Genomic DNA, 16,485 nt, shown 5'->3' on the forward strand with positions numbered 1-16,485 from the left:
CAGGGTCTTATGTGTTAGCATGCATGGGCAGCTGAAGCTCTGGAGTGTGGGGTGCATGTGGAGTTGGGAGGATGGTGGCCCTCATCCTGGAGTGGCACAATAGCAGCTCCATCTTGGTGGTGGTGGGGTGGGGCAGCAGTATCTTCTTCTGGAGTGTCTGCAGTGGTGATGGCTGTTGGTCACCTCAGTGGCAAAAGATGCTGGTGCTATCTGCAGGGCAGGCTCTGATGACCATGGTGGCACCCACCACATGCCTGATACTGATAGCTCCTGGCCACCTTCTTTGTTCTCCAGATGTCTCAGGTATGCTATCGCCTCAGCTACACTTTCTGTGTACTTATTCTCCATTTTGTTTTTTGCTCCACAGTGTTGCTTCAGGTTCTTACTTGGACCCTTGAGCCCTCCCAAAATGATTTTCATTCATGGATAGATGTCTATTCCTTGTTTATTGTGGGAGGATGAAGGCTAGTATCTCCTACTCTGCTATCTTGATAATATCATTCTCCCAAGCTGTACTTTCCTTGTCAAAACTAGGAAAACAAAGGTGGTCATTTCCTTCTTAGAAATAAAATTACATATTGCATAACTACTCCAAAGGGGCTTTACTGTTCTGCTTTCCCCATATAGCATATAATTGCCATTTTGTTTCTTCTATGAAGGTGATTTATTTTAAAATGAAAGTATATAAAACTTTTAAGTAACACATATTATATAGCAATTTCAAGGAAAATTAGTTTATTATAATCACCTATAGAGTTTCTAAAGAACATGGTCCAAAAGAATGAGTTTCTGCGTCTTTCCCCATCCTGTGAAAATCAAGACAATAAAAACAATTATTTAATTTAGTCATCCCCTGATATATTGGGGCGAAGAAGTAAGGATTATGATTCACTGATTTAGAGGAAGATTTTTAAAAATGTATACATATACAAGCAATGTGATGCTTTTCTCATAGAAAAATGTCAACTTTATAGTAATACCTTAATTTTCCTTTTCTAGTTAAACAAAACACTTTTTCTAGTTTCTTTTGGTGACCTGAAAGTCAAAAATGCCTCAGTCAACTTAATTTTGGCCTAAGCCAGCTAAAGTCTTTAGATATAGTAGTACGGCCTAAAATTGAAGTTAGCTAACATCCCAGCTCTGCCATAAACTAACTTTATAACACTGAGAAAATATAGTAAACATGTTATCTTTTAAAATCACATTACTTGAAAAAAATGTCTTTTTAAAAATGAACTTATTTTAACTGAAATATTACTTTCCTCCAAGATGTTCACATGCTACAGAATAATATATTTCTTTACCGGTTTTTAGCTGCTAATCCATTTCACAATTATACTTTTGAATTGCTGCCCTTTACTTCATTTCTGCTTCTCCTAATGGAAAAGATTCTTCACTCAAGTAATCATTTGCAAGTTCTCTAGAATTGTTTTTCATTCATTTTTTTCTTTGTTTTCCTTACAAGTAAAATAAAATAAATAAAATCAAACTTCTCCCATCTATGTCAGAAGTATGGAAAATAAAAAAGATAATAAATGCAAAAACAATTTGTAAAATCCATATTATACAAAGTTACTCTTCTTTAAAATGTATTAATGGAATTTTATCGGTCTCTTTACCCTTTGAATCTCACACTGAGTTCCTACTTTTATTTATCCAGTTTCTCAAAAGGAAATACTATATCACTTAGCTCTTCAATTCTTTTCCTTTCCATTGGCAAAATAGAAAATCAAGAACAAAACTATGAATATTTCATATTTGTGAGTCTGTAAAAAATTACTTTGGCATTTTTTCTTTTTCAGCAGTCTGGAAAGATTCATTCAACTGCTCTAACTAAACATCAACAATTCTCCCTTATTTCTTGGTGAATGCCTAAATCTGTTGAAAAGAATTTTCTTATCAAGCCTGCATATCTATATATCTAAGTAAAAACTCAAAGAAAATTTGAATATATGGGGAGCAATTTGGGGAAATGTTGGAAATTTTTTCTCCCAATATTTGAAACAATTGTGTTATTTGTAAGATACTAGTGGGCTTCCTGGAATAAGACAAGAAATTATGTTTCATCCTTTTCTGAAACCTTGGAAGACTAAAATATGTCTGTGTCAAAATCTGTGAGTTTCCCCAACATGCCATCCTGGAAAAAAGTACCTGATTATCATTCCCCAGGAAAAAAGAAAAGAAATGTTAGAATTCTAAAGCTTTACTATCACATGGTAGCATAATTGTAGAAGACTCTTGTCAGTGACCTACCCATATCCCTTCACATTTAACCAGTTCAGTGCACAGGGCCCTGACTTTCAACTGCCAGCACCTGTCTTTCTTTGACTAAGGTTTTCTTTTTGTTATTGCTGGAGCTTACTTTGCCACCCCAGTGGCAGAAGCAAAATGCCAGGTAATCAACCTTACCAGTAGCAACTTTCAACCAATAACTGATAGGAATTAGTATAAAAATACCCCCAATCCTCACCTCTCCAATGGGTTAACATTGAAGCATGTATTCTACATTGGCTCTTCAACTTTCCCCCAGCAATATGAAATTCCAGTCTTCCAAAATAGTTAAGTTGCTTAATAAGGCATCCTTTATTGGCTGCCTTATCAATGCCTTATTATGTATTGGCACTTTATATTTAATATTTCATCTAATTATCTCCAGAATTCGTTATGATAAATCAAAGATGAGGAATCTGATTCAGAATGGTTAAAAGTAACCTTGCTTAGGGTCACAAAGCAAGCCATGATTGTGACACAAGAACGTCCAGAGCCTGGGCTCCTTCACCAAAGGAAAAGAACATTGGAGGAAAATTCCATTCATATTACAGTGCAAGGACTATATCTCAAACCTACAAAAACCATAAAGTCCCCCTCTTATCCCTTCTGAAGTAAACTGACCTTTTTTTTCTTCTACTTCTAATGCACACTAGCCTCTCAACCAAAAGTTATTATTAAAGTCTATCAGTAATATCGTGATGAATTAATCTATTGTCTATATTTTTGGAGGGAAAATAAAAGAGGCAAGTCAAATATATATTTAAAACAACAGTGGAAATAGTAAAGGCTAATATGAGCACTTTCCAATTTCCTAAAACAATTATATTCCTTCACAGCTAATTTCCTGATTAAAATGAAATTTGTTTTTCTTTTTTTTTTCTCACTCTGTTGCCTGGGCTAGAGTGCCATGGCGTCAGCCTAGCTCACAGCAACCTCAAACTCCTGGGCTCAAGCGATCCTTCTGCCTTAGCCTCCTGAGTAGCTGGGACTACAGGCATGTGCCACCATGCCTGGATGATTTTTTCTATATATTTTAGTTGGCCAATTAATTTTCTTTCTATTTTTAGTAGAAACGGGGACTTGCTCTTGCTCAAGCTGGTTTCAAACTCCTGACCATGAGCAATCAGCCCGCCTCGGCCTCCCAGAGCGCTAGGATTACAGGCGTGAGCCACCGCGCCCGACCAAAATTTGTTTTTCTTATCAGGGTTATAATCTTAAGAAAAATAGAAGTCATATTAATAATAGAATGTAAGATTTTAAAGGTAAATATATATTTTACTTATCGATTAAAAAATTACAACTGTTAAATATTATAATAAAATTATCACTTTTAAATGTCCATATTTTGTTCATTCAGTCATTGAACACACATTTACATAAGGTCTAAGATGTACAAGATACATCTTGTGGCCAGTTTGGTATTAGAAACAAAAGAAGAAAGTGAAAAAATTATCAAGTAAAGATAAAGCAACTCCAGAATGAAAGAAGAAAAAATCATATACACAGAAATTTCATAGATTGCCAACCCAAATTTTTGTATCTTTACAACTCCATGTACAAAACAGAAACATTCATTCACTAAAATACCAAGCAACCACTAAACAGAAGATAATACTAGTCTGTAAGTATACAAAGATAGAAAAAGTAGTATTTGCCCTCATGTTGCTTAAAATTAAGTTTAAGTCAACTTTAGTACTTGCCACTCTGGAGCTCATAAGTTGAGAACTCTTCATATTCAATATGAAAATTTAATTGTGTTGCCACTCAAAAATTTAGATCAACAAAATGTATCTTTTTACCTGCTCTTTAGGTTTAAGGTTTAATTCTGAAGTTTATACATCAAAAATATTCATTTAGATTTGAAAAAGTGAGTTTCCACAAATGCAGAGAAGAAAATAATAAAAATAAATTTAACAGAAGAAAAGTAAACTTATCAGGATAAATGTTTTAAATTTAAAAATGAATTTAACCTAAAACAGAACTGATTAATTCCAACTTAAAAAAACAGAAACAATTTTTATATTCACACCTAGATACAAATAATTAAAGTAGTGCTATTTGTTCTTGAAATTTAGTCAACTTCAAAATTAATAAAATGTTGAGATACAATCTTTCCCACAAGAAATTATATTAGTAAAAATATTTGAAACAAAATTTCATATTTAATATATGGGAAGATGTGTGAAATCAAGAAATGTTGAACAGATTTTAAGTAGCAAATAAAATAAAAACCCAAAACCAAGCCAACCAAAACAAGTATCAATTCAGTGAATTAAAGAATTCAAAGAGTTATTATATAAATTTAGTACTATTGATTTATATAGATGAGTTTGGCCTTAGAACAAAGTTTATTTGGCCTCTAGAAATATAGACATGGGCTTTAATAATCAAGGCATAATAATATTAAAAGGTCAATAATGCAAGAGGCTTGAAGCATATCTTAAAGAACTGATATTAAATTTCTTAGACTCATTATTTTCCTAAAATGTATGTCTAGAGTCCCTGAAGCTCCTCTAGTTGATTATGGGAAAAATAAAGAGAGTGTGAGAAATAAACTTTCCAAACCAGAACCCAATTTTTTTCCAAGCTACTTCACTTCGGTTTACCTCAATAAATAGTTGGCATAGTTGACAAAAAAAGAAATAGAAGGCATAGTGTTTTATTTTTTTTCTCTATATATTAGTTGGCCAATTAATTTCTATTTATAGTAGAGATGGGGTCTCACTCTTGCTCTGGCTGGTTTCGAACTCCTGATCTTGAGCAATTCGCCCCGCCTCAGCCTCCTGGAGTGCTAGGATTACAGGCGTGAGCCACCGCGCCCGGCCAAGCATAGTGTTTTATAAGAAAATTTTTTTCAATAGTTTGAATATCCCCATTTGTGTATGTTTTAATCAAATGTCTGAGCTTAATGTTCTCTCATTAAACTCAAAGAGTAAATGCAAATCTTAAAACAAAATGTTCTGGCATGGCGCGGTGGCTCACGCCTGTGATCCTAGCCAAGGATCCTAGCCAAGGGAGGCCAAGGCGGGTGGATCGAGGTGGGCAGATCACTTGAGGTCAGGAGTTCGAAACCAGCCTGAGTGAGACCCCGTCTGTACTAAAAAATAGAAATTAATTGACCAACTAAAAATATATATACAAAAAATTAGCCGGGCATGGTGGCACATTCCTGTAGTCCCAGCTACTTGGGAGGCTGAGGCAGTAGAATCACTTGAGCCCATAAGTTTGTTGCTGTGAGCTAGGCTGACGCCACAGCACTCACTCTAGCCTGGGCAACATAGTGAGACTCTGTCTTAAAAAAAAAAAAAATGTTCTGACCAATCAATAATGATGTACTTGGTCTATAAGAGATTAACAAAAAGTATAAAATGTGGTTTCTACCCTTAGAAACATGGTCAAGACATGGTTAAGACTTAAAGATATATTAGCAAACTATATAGGACAAAATATGATTTAATGACAAATGGAATGCAAACTAAATGCTGTAGGAAATCAATGAAAGAGATACTAATGAAAATAGCATAATTGGTCAAAGTAGTCTGGAAAGACAAAATTTTCTTATTTCTATTTCTACCTTAAAAGAGACAAACCTGTCTGTTAGCTCTTAACAACAAAAATGTAAATACTTAATTTACTAAGTTTACCTACTAAATTTTATTAAATTGAAAAATTTCAAAAGTAGTATAAATATAAAAATTAATAAATTTCTGGACTTTCAGAACACATGTGCCTAATAATTCTTGTAGCGATAAGCATCAACGATACAATGTTGAAAAAGCAGCATATTATAAGAGAACCACCATGGGTTTAGAGTCACACATATATGGGCTAAATCCTGGCTCTACCACTTATTTGGCTTTTTGACCATGGGCACATTACTAAACCATGCTGAGTCTGTTTCTTCCTAAGTGAAATAAGGATAACAATAACTACTTCCTAGGATTATTGAAAGAGTTAATGAGATATCATATGTAAAGTAACCAGCACAATACCAGCCAGAAAAATAATCTGTGCTCAATAACTATTATAACTCCCACATTCAAACAAACTTCAATTATAGTCTTCAATTACCAAAAAACTAGAATGTTAACTTTGCTTTATGTTTTATTTCTCTCTATAAAAATTAATATACTGATCTTATATTTGTTAGTAAAAATATTTGGCTTCTAATTCTATAATAATTCTCATTCATTTTTGAGAATTTGAAAAAATGACAGACTTCTTCCCCACAAAATACCATATATACACACAGTAATTCATATCAACTTGGGAATAATAACAGATTCCCTGAAAGCTAGATTAAAAATTATGTTCTATCTTGCTATTTAAATTATAAACAAAATTAAATAAAATTGAAAATTCAGTTTCTCAGTAACACTGGCCAAATTTCCAGTGCTCCACAGCCACATGAGTTTAGTCATTATTGGATAGCATAGATTTAGAACACTTCCAGAATCTTGGCGGTTTCTACTGGACAGAGCTGTTCGCGAGTGTTATCGTGGTATAATAATTAAAATTATTTTTCCCTGACTCTGTTTTTAAATATCAGGATACCTCTCTCTCAAGTAAATGCCCAAGAGAGCAGAGACTGTCAATACGCTGCTCACAACTGAATCTACGGTGTTTAACACATAATGAGCATTCAATAGGTATCTTATAGTAGACATTATAGTTTTGTTTAGTTATATTAACTCAGCAAATATTGACTGAGTTGGTAAAGGCCAAAGCTGAAAGCTATGAATACAATGAATTAAGGGAAAAAAAAGTAGCAGGTCAATTTACAGGTACTCTCAACTGATAAACTCCCCAAATCAACAAGGGGTCCCTATATGCAGACATTAAATCTTGATTCATCTATACATACTGACTAGATCACTTAAATATTTAGGCCTTCTCCATAGCCTATTCTATTCAAGAACAGAAAAAAAGGCTTACTTATAGCTAACTAGTTTTATTATTCCTGTATGGGTTTTTCCTAGGTAGAACAGTTTAGTAATTTTTTTAAAAATTGTGTTTGTGTGTGTATCCACACACAACAGTTTAATGAAACATTTTAAAAATTCACCAAAGTTTTATAACTTAAAGATTATGGCATTAAGATTTCAGAAAATCTATTTCCTTTTAATATATCTTAAAGACAACTTCTGTTATATTTGGAACAGAAAAAGGTCTAATAATAATTTTGCACTTACACTGCCACATTTTTTCTAACGGTATATTCATCCAAATCGTCATCAGAGCTGCTATCAGTTGCATCAGAATCCAGACCCTCTTCAACATGAGACAACAGCCCTGTAGCAGACAGTGCAAATCTTTGGATTTCTGCAGCTGTACACTGTGCAAAGCCATTTTTTATATCATCCCATAATTTATTCTCTGCAGTCAATATGTTGACTTCTGGCTTAATTTCAGTGCATTTAGGTAAACTGTTACCCAAAATTGTGGTAGATTCATGAAAGATCTTCATTTTGGGGAGCTGATGTTTCATAGAAAATTTCATTTGCTGACCATAGTGCTTAACAACATGCTTTGCCAGGAGCATCTGCAAGTGTTTCTGAGTTCTTCTAGCCTGGCTAAGTAAACTTTTCTGTTTGCTTACACAATGAAGTAAACGAGCATTCACTTCCTCCTCTTTTTCAGCAGCTGAAGAACTAATAGGCACATTTGAGTGGCCAGGTCCAATTTTCTTTTGAGTACAGTGAAATAAACTCTTTTTAATCTCAGCATCAGTAACTTTATCCAAAAATGCATTCTTTTGGTACCATTTACAGTTTTGCAGTTGTACTTTATCTATATTAGTGTCTTTAGTTACATTTGAATCCAAAATAATTTGTACATCTTTCATGCACTGGCTTGTGGTATCTGATAAAGGTTCCTTTTTGATGACCTCTTCAGAATGAGAATGACAGATTTTACTGAGCTGAATGTTGCTGCCATTACACAGTATGTTTTTCAGCTTATTGCAATTGGGCTCCCCTAATTTTTTTTGTTTATAATTGTCACTGTATTTATTTAATGTAGAATTAGAACTCATTAAAAGAACTGTCTGATAATGTTTTGAAGACTGAGGAGAGCCAAAATGTTTTAAATTCACAAAATTAGTATTAAGAGTAGGCTCGGGAGTCGGAAATCCCAGCATCTGAGAGAGAGTGTCTCCCTTTAGCTTTTCATCTACAGTTCTTGGACTTTCCATGCATAGCATCTTGTCAGACTCCATGGTACTTGGCAAAGATGAAAAGCAGATACCCTTTGCTGTTGCCTCCCTCAGAGCTGGGGTCATGGCGATTCCTGCAGATAATCACTGGAAACCTAAAATAATGTAAAAATAAATAATCAAATATCTAGAAAAAAGTTTTCTGCTTGTACTTTTTTTCAAAGGCAACAATTTTGATGTTTCTGACTAAAATATGAAAGGAAACAAACTCTTCATCTCACAATTCCCAACATTATCTCAACAAGGACTAAGCTATTCTTCATTCTAACTTTGGGCCAAATATCCAAAACTCCAATTAAAGCCTAGCACAATAAGTATTCAATAAATATTTGTGGATATAATTACATTTCAGAATTCCATTTTTTGACAATATTTAGTGGGAATAAAAAGAAAAAAATTCCAACCTAGAATCTGGTAATCATACTTGAAAATGTGATTTAATCCCATACTCTCCAAAAGTAAACATTACTTATCTTTATAAAACACAATAAAATGCTCCAAACTGAATTTAATCTTCACAACTTGAACAGTACTAATACTAATAACAAGAACTAATATATACTAAATAATATGTTTGTAAAAACACTTAAGTGAATTACAAACAAAAACATATAAATAGCTTCATAGCTGCTAAAAATAACCTAATAGTGAAAACTTGCCTTCTCTGCAATATGTATAAATTTTCGTGAAAAGGTATTTGCAATTTTTTCCCTTATCCTAAATTGGATACCCATCAATTTTCATTACAGAGGACATTACTCCTGCCTGGAAAATAGTGGATTCTGTGATAGATGACCACTAAAGATTAATCCCATAATTAAACAAATTTAAATATATTTTATCAAAAATATAAACCATATATTCTGATTCACAGGAAAAGGTAATCCAGTACCATTAAAAATTATGAATCATGAACAATTAGTAAAATTTTTTACATCATCAACAATTATAAGTTTGTAAAGGCAGCTAATAATTTATAACTATGACACTCCATAATTTTTGTTTCAACACACAATACTTCACAGTCATTTAAATAGGCACACTATCACAGTGCCTGTCCCCAGATGCTAGCTATAACTCTACTTCCCTCATTTCTATTTAAAAAAAACAAAACTCAGGCCGGGCATGGTGGCTCAGGCCTATAATCCTAGCACTCTGGGAGGCTGAGGAGGGAGGGTTGCTTGAGGTCAGGAGTTGAAGACTAGCCTCAGCAAGAGCGAGACCCCGTTTCTACTAAAAATAGAAAAAATTAGCCGGGCATGTGCCTATAATCCCAGCCACTCAGGAGACTGAGGCAGGAGGATTGCTTGAGCCCAGGAATTTGAGGTTGCTGTGAGCTCGGCTGACACCACAGCAGTCTAGCCCAGGAGACAGAGTGAGATTCTATCTCGAAAAAGTAAAAAATAAAAAAAAAAACACAAAATCTATAGCAGATTCTTTGCAAAGACTAGCAAGATTGACCAAGAAGGAAAAGAAAAGCACAAATATTTCTATGTAATAAAAACAATCGCATAATTACAAATGAAAATATGTGCAACATATATAATAGACAGATATAAGTTTTCTAGAATATATAAAGAACACCTACAAATGGGGCAGTCAGGCACTTCACAGATGAAGATACGTAAATGGTCATTAAACATATACTCAATCATGCTGGTAATGAGGGGAATACATATTAACAAAGCAAGAGCCCAGTTTTCCAACCACCAAACTGACAAAAATGTATTAAGTCTGAAAATATCACATATTAGGAGGATATGGGTAAACAAGATTTCTCTTATCTAGGGTAATCACTCCTCATATACACGTTAATAAAATCTGGATACCTTTTATCCAAAAGAAAACGATTTCTCACATCTCTTGGGACCATAAATTGGTTCAGTAATTTGATCATAATGAAGAAAATGTTTGTCAAAGGTACAACAGAGCAATGCTTGCAATAGCAAAACATTCTTTCAAAACAACCTAGATGTCTTATAACAATGGATATAGATAATAAAACATGATGGAATACTATATCACAGTTAAAAAGGAATAACTTAGAGTATCAAGAGAGACCTCAAAAACAATATTAAGTTAAAAAGACAAAAGAAAAGTGCAGAATATATATGTCACAGTACCATATAAATATAATACACATTAAAGCCATACTGTTGGCCGGGCGTGGTGGCTCACCCCTGTAATCCTAGCACTCTGGGAGGCCAAGGTGGGCTGACTGCTCAAGGTCAGGAGTTCGAAACCAGCCTGAGCAAGAGCGAGACCCCCGTCTCTACTAAAAATAGAAAGAAATTAATTGGTCAACTAAAATATATAGAAAAAATTAGCCAGGCATGGTGGCGCATGCCTGTAGTCCCAGCTACTTGGGAGGCTGAGGCAGAAGGATAGCTTGAGTCCAGGAGTTTGAGGTTGCTGTGAGCCAGGCTGATGCCATGGCACTCTAGCCCAGGCAACAGAGTGAGACTCTGTCTCAAAAAAAAAAAAAAAAGCCATACTGTTACAAACGTCCCTGGGTTATTGTAATCTATCTCCCAGGATAGAAATCAAAAGAGATCACCAGGCATAGCAACAAAGATAAAAAGTTTATTTAGCTTGTGCACAAGGGAGCTAGCACAGAGAAAGGAAAAGTTCGGGCTATTCCCTGAGGATAGTGTGGGGCTTGGTTTTATTGGGCTTTTCTAAAGGAAAGAGTTACCTCAAAGCACAGAGTTGGAGCTTAAACCTAACTTAAGCTCCTTAAATTGGAGTTTAAGCCTAACTGGGCCTATAGGGGCTCTGGGAAAGTTCCTAGCCCTCTAAAGCAGTAACTGTGGTTAGCAAGTTTTTGGTCTCTTGCTTCTAATTGGCTAGAAATTCAGCAAGCCACAGCTTGAATAAGGGACTTTTGGTAAGCCTCATCTAGAGCAAGGGGCCTCTGCTTTCCTCCTTTTGGACCACATCAAAACAGGAAACCAACTAGTCTGCTTGCCTCAATAACATGTATGTATATACGTATGTATGTGTGTATGTGTTTACAAGAATAAAAAGGGAACCAGAAAAATATCACCAAACTTGCAACAGTAGTTGCATCAAGCAAATTCCATGAAACAGAACTAAGAGTGATGGTTTAAGAGAATTTGCATTTTAACTATTAATACAAAATTTAAGAAAAAGACTAAATGCAAAATAAATGTTAATGGTTGTTAATTCTAAGTGATAAAATTATAGATGCTACTTGCTACAACTCATGACTTAAAAAAAAATTATAGATGTTTTCCTTTTTTATATGTCTACTTTACTACATAATGTCTCAAGAAATGTAGAGATTTCTGTAATAATCTTCCCCTAAATTCTGTATGTCTCAAAATTTATATACTTTTATATAATGCAGTAAATCTTATATTTACTATACAGTAGATTCCCATTTATCCTAAATTCAAAAAGAAAGAGAAAACAAAAATAACCAGATTTGCTTTTTTTTTTTTTTTTTGCATTTTACACTTTACTGTTATGGAATAAAAAAATAATTATAAAACAAGCTAGCATTTGGAAAATTTTTCCAAGATTCAAGTTGTGACTTGATCAACTCAATGACCTATCTCTTCTAATCTATTAACATCTACAATGGCATACAGATTAGAAAGTAAGTAAAACTGTCTCTATTCACAGATGACATGATCCTCTAAAAAGAAAATCCATGGAATCTGCAAAAAAACCTCCTAGAACCAATATAATGTCAACATACAAAAATCATTTATATTTCTACTCGAGGTCAGGAGTTCGAAACCAGCCTGAGCAAGAGCAAGATCCCATCTCTACTATAAATAGAAAGAAATTAATTGGCCAACTAATATATATAGAAAAAAATTAGCCAGGCATGGTGGTGCATGCCTGTAGTGCCAGCTACTCGGGAAACTGAGGCAGGAGGATTGCTTGAACCCAGGAGTTTGAGGTTGCTGTGAGCTAGGCTGACACCACAGCACTCTAGCCCGGGCAACAGAGTGAGACTCTGTCTCAAAAAAAAAAAAAAAAAAAATCATTTATATTTCTAAATACTAGAAATGAAAAATTGAAAATAGAAATTTTAAAAACAGAAATAATTCCAGTACCTCCAAAAATAGGTATAAATCTAATAAAATATGTGTTATCTATATACTGAAAAATAGAAAACACCAATGAAAAAAATCAGAGACCTAAATAAATAGTCCAATTCAATGTTCTCATGGATTAGATTATTCAATATCATAATGATATTAATTCTCCTGAAACTGATCTATAATTTTAAACACAAAATCTTCACAAGACTTTTTCCTGATATCTACAAGTTGATTCGAAGATTTATATGGAACGTCAGAAGAACTAGAAGAGCCAAAACACTTTTGAAAAGAACAAAGTTGAAGGACTCATGCTACCTATCAATTTACAGTAGCAAATATATTTTGGCCTTGACAAAAGGATGGACACATAGTGAGCCCAGAAACAGACCCACACATATATGGTCAATTGATTTTTTTTTTTTTTTCAAAAGTGCAAAGACAATTAAGTGAAGACTAGTTTTTTTAAAAAACAAATGGTTCTAGAATAACTAAACACCCATATGCAAAAAAAAAAAAAGGAATCCTAATACATACTTAATACCTTATATAAAAACAGTCAGATCTTTCAGAATGAATCATGAACCTAAATGTAAAATCTAAAACTATAAAACTTCTTTAAAAAAATAAGAGAAAATCTTTGTGACACTAAGTTATGCAAAGGTTTTTTGGACACGACACCAAATGCATTATTCATAAAAGAAAAAAATGCTAAATTGGATTTCCTAAAAATTAAAATAAATATTAAGATAAACTTTTAAAAATTATTTAAAACAGAATAGTTTGGGAGCCTCTAATACATATATTCAGAAGATATGTATTCAGGGGTTAGAAGAAATTAGATGTGCATTCTACTGAAAATCACTGAGTTTATCATTCAGGTTAATGATGAATAATGGTTTTGGCCACTAAATAGTTTTAAAGTCTATTTATTCTTAATTGGGTATTATTTCATATACACATATAGTGGATGGTTGGTTAAAGGCAGAAAGTATAAGGAGGAAAAGTGATTTGAAAAGCATAAAGTAGTAAATAAAAATTGCATAAATTCACCTCAAGATGGTTTCCATTAGTTCCATAAGCTGTATTCCACATAATCACAATTTTTTTTATAGCACTTAAATGTGTCTCCAGTATTTCAAAAGCCAATTTAAAAATAAGACAGTGAGAATAACTAGCTACAAGTAAAGCCATCTGGTTTTCATTTTGGGGCATAAAGACTATCCATACCATAACAAATTATTTATAGAGAAGTGTTCATGAATGACAGCTGACAAACTATTTCATCTTTCAAAAACAAAATAAAAATTCAAAAAGTATAGAAATAAGCCAGTTAACTTTTTTTAAAGCAGAAAATAAAGAAATAAACATTAAGTTATAAAAATAATTTTATCTATTTTTGGTAGATACTAGATTTTTAGTCTCCATTCAATATAATATTCAATCTAAAACCAAACACTCACCAATTTGATACATTCACATTTTTATGAGGAACATTTTTATAGTATGTGATAGATACTATCCTAAGGTACTAGAGAAAGGTGGTGGTGAACATGACAAGGTTTCTACTCTCACAGAGCTTTCATTCTAGCTAATGATAGCTACAGAATAAAATAAGAAAATATTAGGTAAAAAAGGGTTCCATAAGTGTTTTTATGAAAATTAAACATAGTATACAACATGACTACATCGAGGTAGGAGTAAATTTAGATTTGTAGATGAGAAAAAGTCTCTCTGTTGGTGACATCTGCTCTGAGATCTGAAATGACAATAATAAGCTAACCAAGAATTTGGGATTATGTGCTTTCAAGCAAAAAACGATAACAAACAGAAAGCTTTAAAGTGGGAATAAATTTGGTGTGTTTGTGGAACAATGGCAAATATGACTAGAACATAATGAGCCAGAGAGAAACAGTTATTAAGATTAGAGATATAGATAAGTGCCAAACCATGGACATTTTGTGTATAAATCAAAGAAAAGCCACTAGAGATTTATGAGGGAGTAGCTTAATCTCATTGAAATTATTATTTTTTAAAAATTACTCTGGCTGTTCTATAAAGAAAAGATTTGTAATGGAGCAAGAATGGAAGCAGAAAGACCAATTAGGAAGCTATTGAAGTAATCCAAATGAGAGATGGTAGTGGTTGCTTGGACTAGTAAAGTAGTAGTAGAAATGAAGAAAAATGAATGAATTTAGAACATGTTTCAAGGAGAGTCAACAACACTTTTGATCATCAACACTTTGTAGGGCATAAGGAAAGAAACGAATCAAGGATGACTCCTAGAGGTGTTTGGCTTGAGCAACTTGGGTAGTCAGTAACTGCTATTTTCTGAAATGAGGCAGACTTGGGAATACAGAGTTCAAAGGAGAGAAAAATAAAAAGTTCTGTTTGGGAAGTGTTATTAGTACTTTTGAAGTGTCCATCAGCCATCCAAGTAGAATAGCTATACAAAAAAGTCCAGTGTTTAAATGAGAAGTCATAGTTAGATTATTTAAATTTTACTTAAAGCCAAGGGACTAGAAGAGTTTATTGGGAGAGAGTATAAGCAAAAAGGAGAAAGGAGTCTAGGACCAAACCTGGAGGTTCACTCACATTTATTTGAGCAAAGGAGGAGGAGCTACAAAAAAGGATGGGCCCTAAAAGGAGACCGGAAAAGTTATCAGTGAGGTAGAAGAAAATCCAGAATTATATAAAAATCAAGATACAAAAGTGTATAAAGCCTACACAGTCAGTTCTAGCAAATACTAGAGAGATCAAGTAAGATGAGAATAAAGAAGTAACTAATGGCATATTTTTAAGAAATCTGTTGAAAATTCTTGCTTTTTTAAAGTTAGATATAAATTAAAAAAATACCGAACCCCAACATACTCTAGCCTTCCACCTGAGAGAAGGGAAATACCCAACTCAAGCTCTTTCTAGCCATCCTATCCTACCTAAGGGAAGGAAAACTGAGAAGCACTTATGAAGTTCACAGCCCAGGAGCAAAGGCTCACTACAAAACAGACCTAATCACTGGACTATAAAATATCTCCCCTACCCTCACATCTTATTAAGTTCCATTTACTAAAGTTTCTTTTACTCAGTATGTCTAGCTTTGAACAAAAAATTACAGGGCACACTAAAAGGCAAAAAACATAGTTTGAAGAGACAAAGAAAACATCAGAACCAGATTCATATATGGCAGAAATGTTGGAATTAGCAGACCAAGAATTTAAAACAACTATGATTTAATATGCTAAGAGATCTAATGGAAACAATAGCCAATGAGCAATAACAGATGGAGGATATAAGATGGAAACTCAAAGAAAATATCAAAAAGAAATGCCAGAGATCAAAAACCTTCTAGCATTCTTCATTCTTCTAGAAATGAAGACTTCCTTTAATGGTCTCATTGGTAGACTGGATGTGGCTGAAGAAAGAAGCTCTGAGCTTTAAGATATATCAATGGAGGCCGGGCGCTGTGGCTCACGCCTGTAATCCTAGCTCTTGGGAGGCCGAGGCGGGCGGATTGCTCAAGGTCAGGAGTTCAAAACCAGCCTGATCAAGAGCGAGACCCCGTCTCTACTATAAATAGAAAGAAACTAATTGGCCAACTGATATATATATAAAAAATTAGCCGGGCATGGTGGCGCATGCCTGTAGTCCCAGCTACCCGGGAGGCTGAGGCAGAAGGATCACTCGAGCCCAGGAGTTTGAGGTTGCTGTGAGCTAGGACGCCACGGCACTCACTCTAGCCTGGGCAACAAAGCGAGACTCTGTCTCAAAAAAAAAAAAAAAAAAAAAAAAAAAGATATATCAATGGAAACTTCCAAAACTTAAAGGGAAAAAGAACAAAGACTGGAGGAGAAAAAACAACAGAATATCCAAGAACTGTAAAGACAATTATAGGTGTAACATGTAATAGGAATACCAGTATGAGAAGAG

The 16,485-nt window shown here is 33.9% G+C and overlaps 1 protein-coding gene across 6 annotated transcripts in view; it reads right to left on the minus strand.

Annotated features, from left to right (window-relative positions):
- Positions 1–16,485, minus strand: part of KANSL1L (KAT8 regulatory NSL complex subunit 1 like) — a 133,675-nt gene that overhangs the window by 109,313 nt on the left and 7,877 nt on the right. For 4 of the 6 annotated variants that reach the window (XM_012751455.3, XM_012751454.3, XM_012751446.3 and 1 more), the window contains exon 2: positions 7,464–8,580. In XM_012751455.3, coding sequence (XP_012606909.2) covers positions 7,464–8,551 — 1,088 coding nt within the window. In that variant the 5' untranslated portion in view covers positions 8,552–8,580. The other 2 variants (XM_012751452.3, XM_076005904.1) reach the window with 2 other exon arrangements.

This window comes from Microcebus murinus, chromosome 8, assembly GCF_040939455.1.
Source record: "Microcebus murinus isolate Inina chromosome 8, M.murinus_Inina_mat1.0, whole genome shotgun sequence".
Taxonomy (NCBI): domain Eukaryota; kingdom Metazoa; phylum Chordata; class Mammalia; order Primates; family Cheirogaleidae; genus Microcebus; species Microcebus murinus.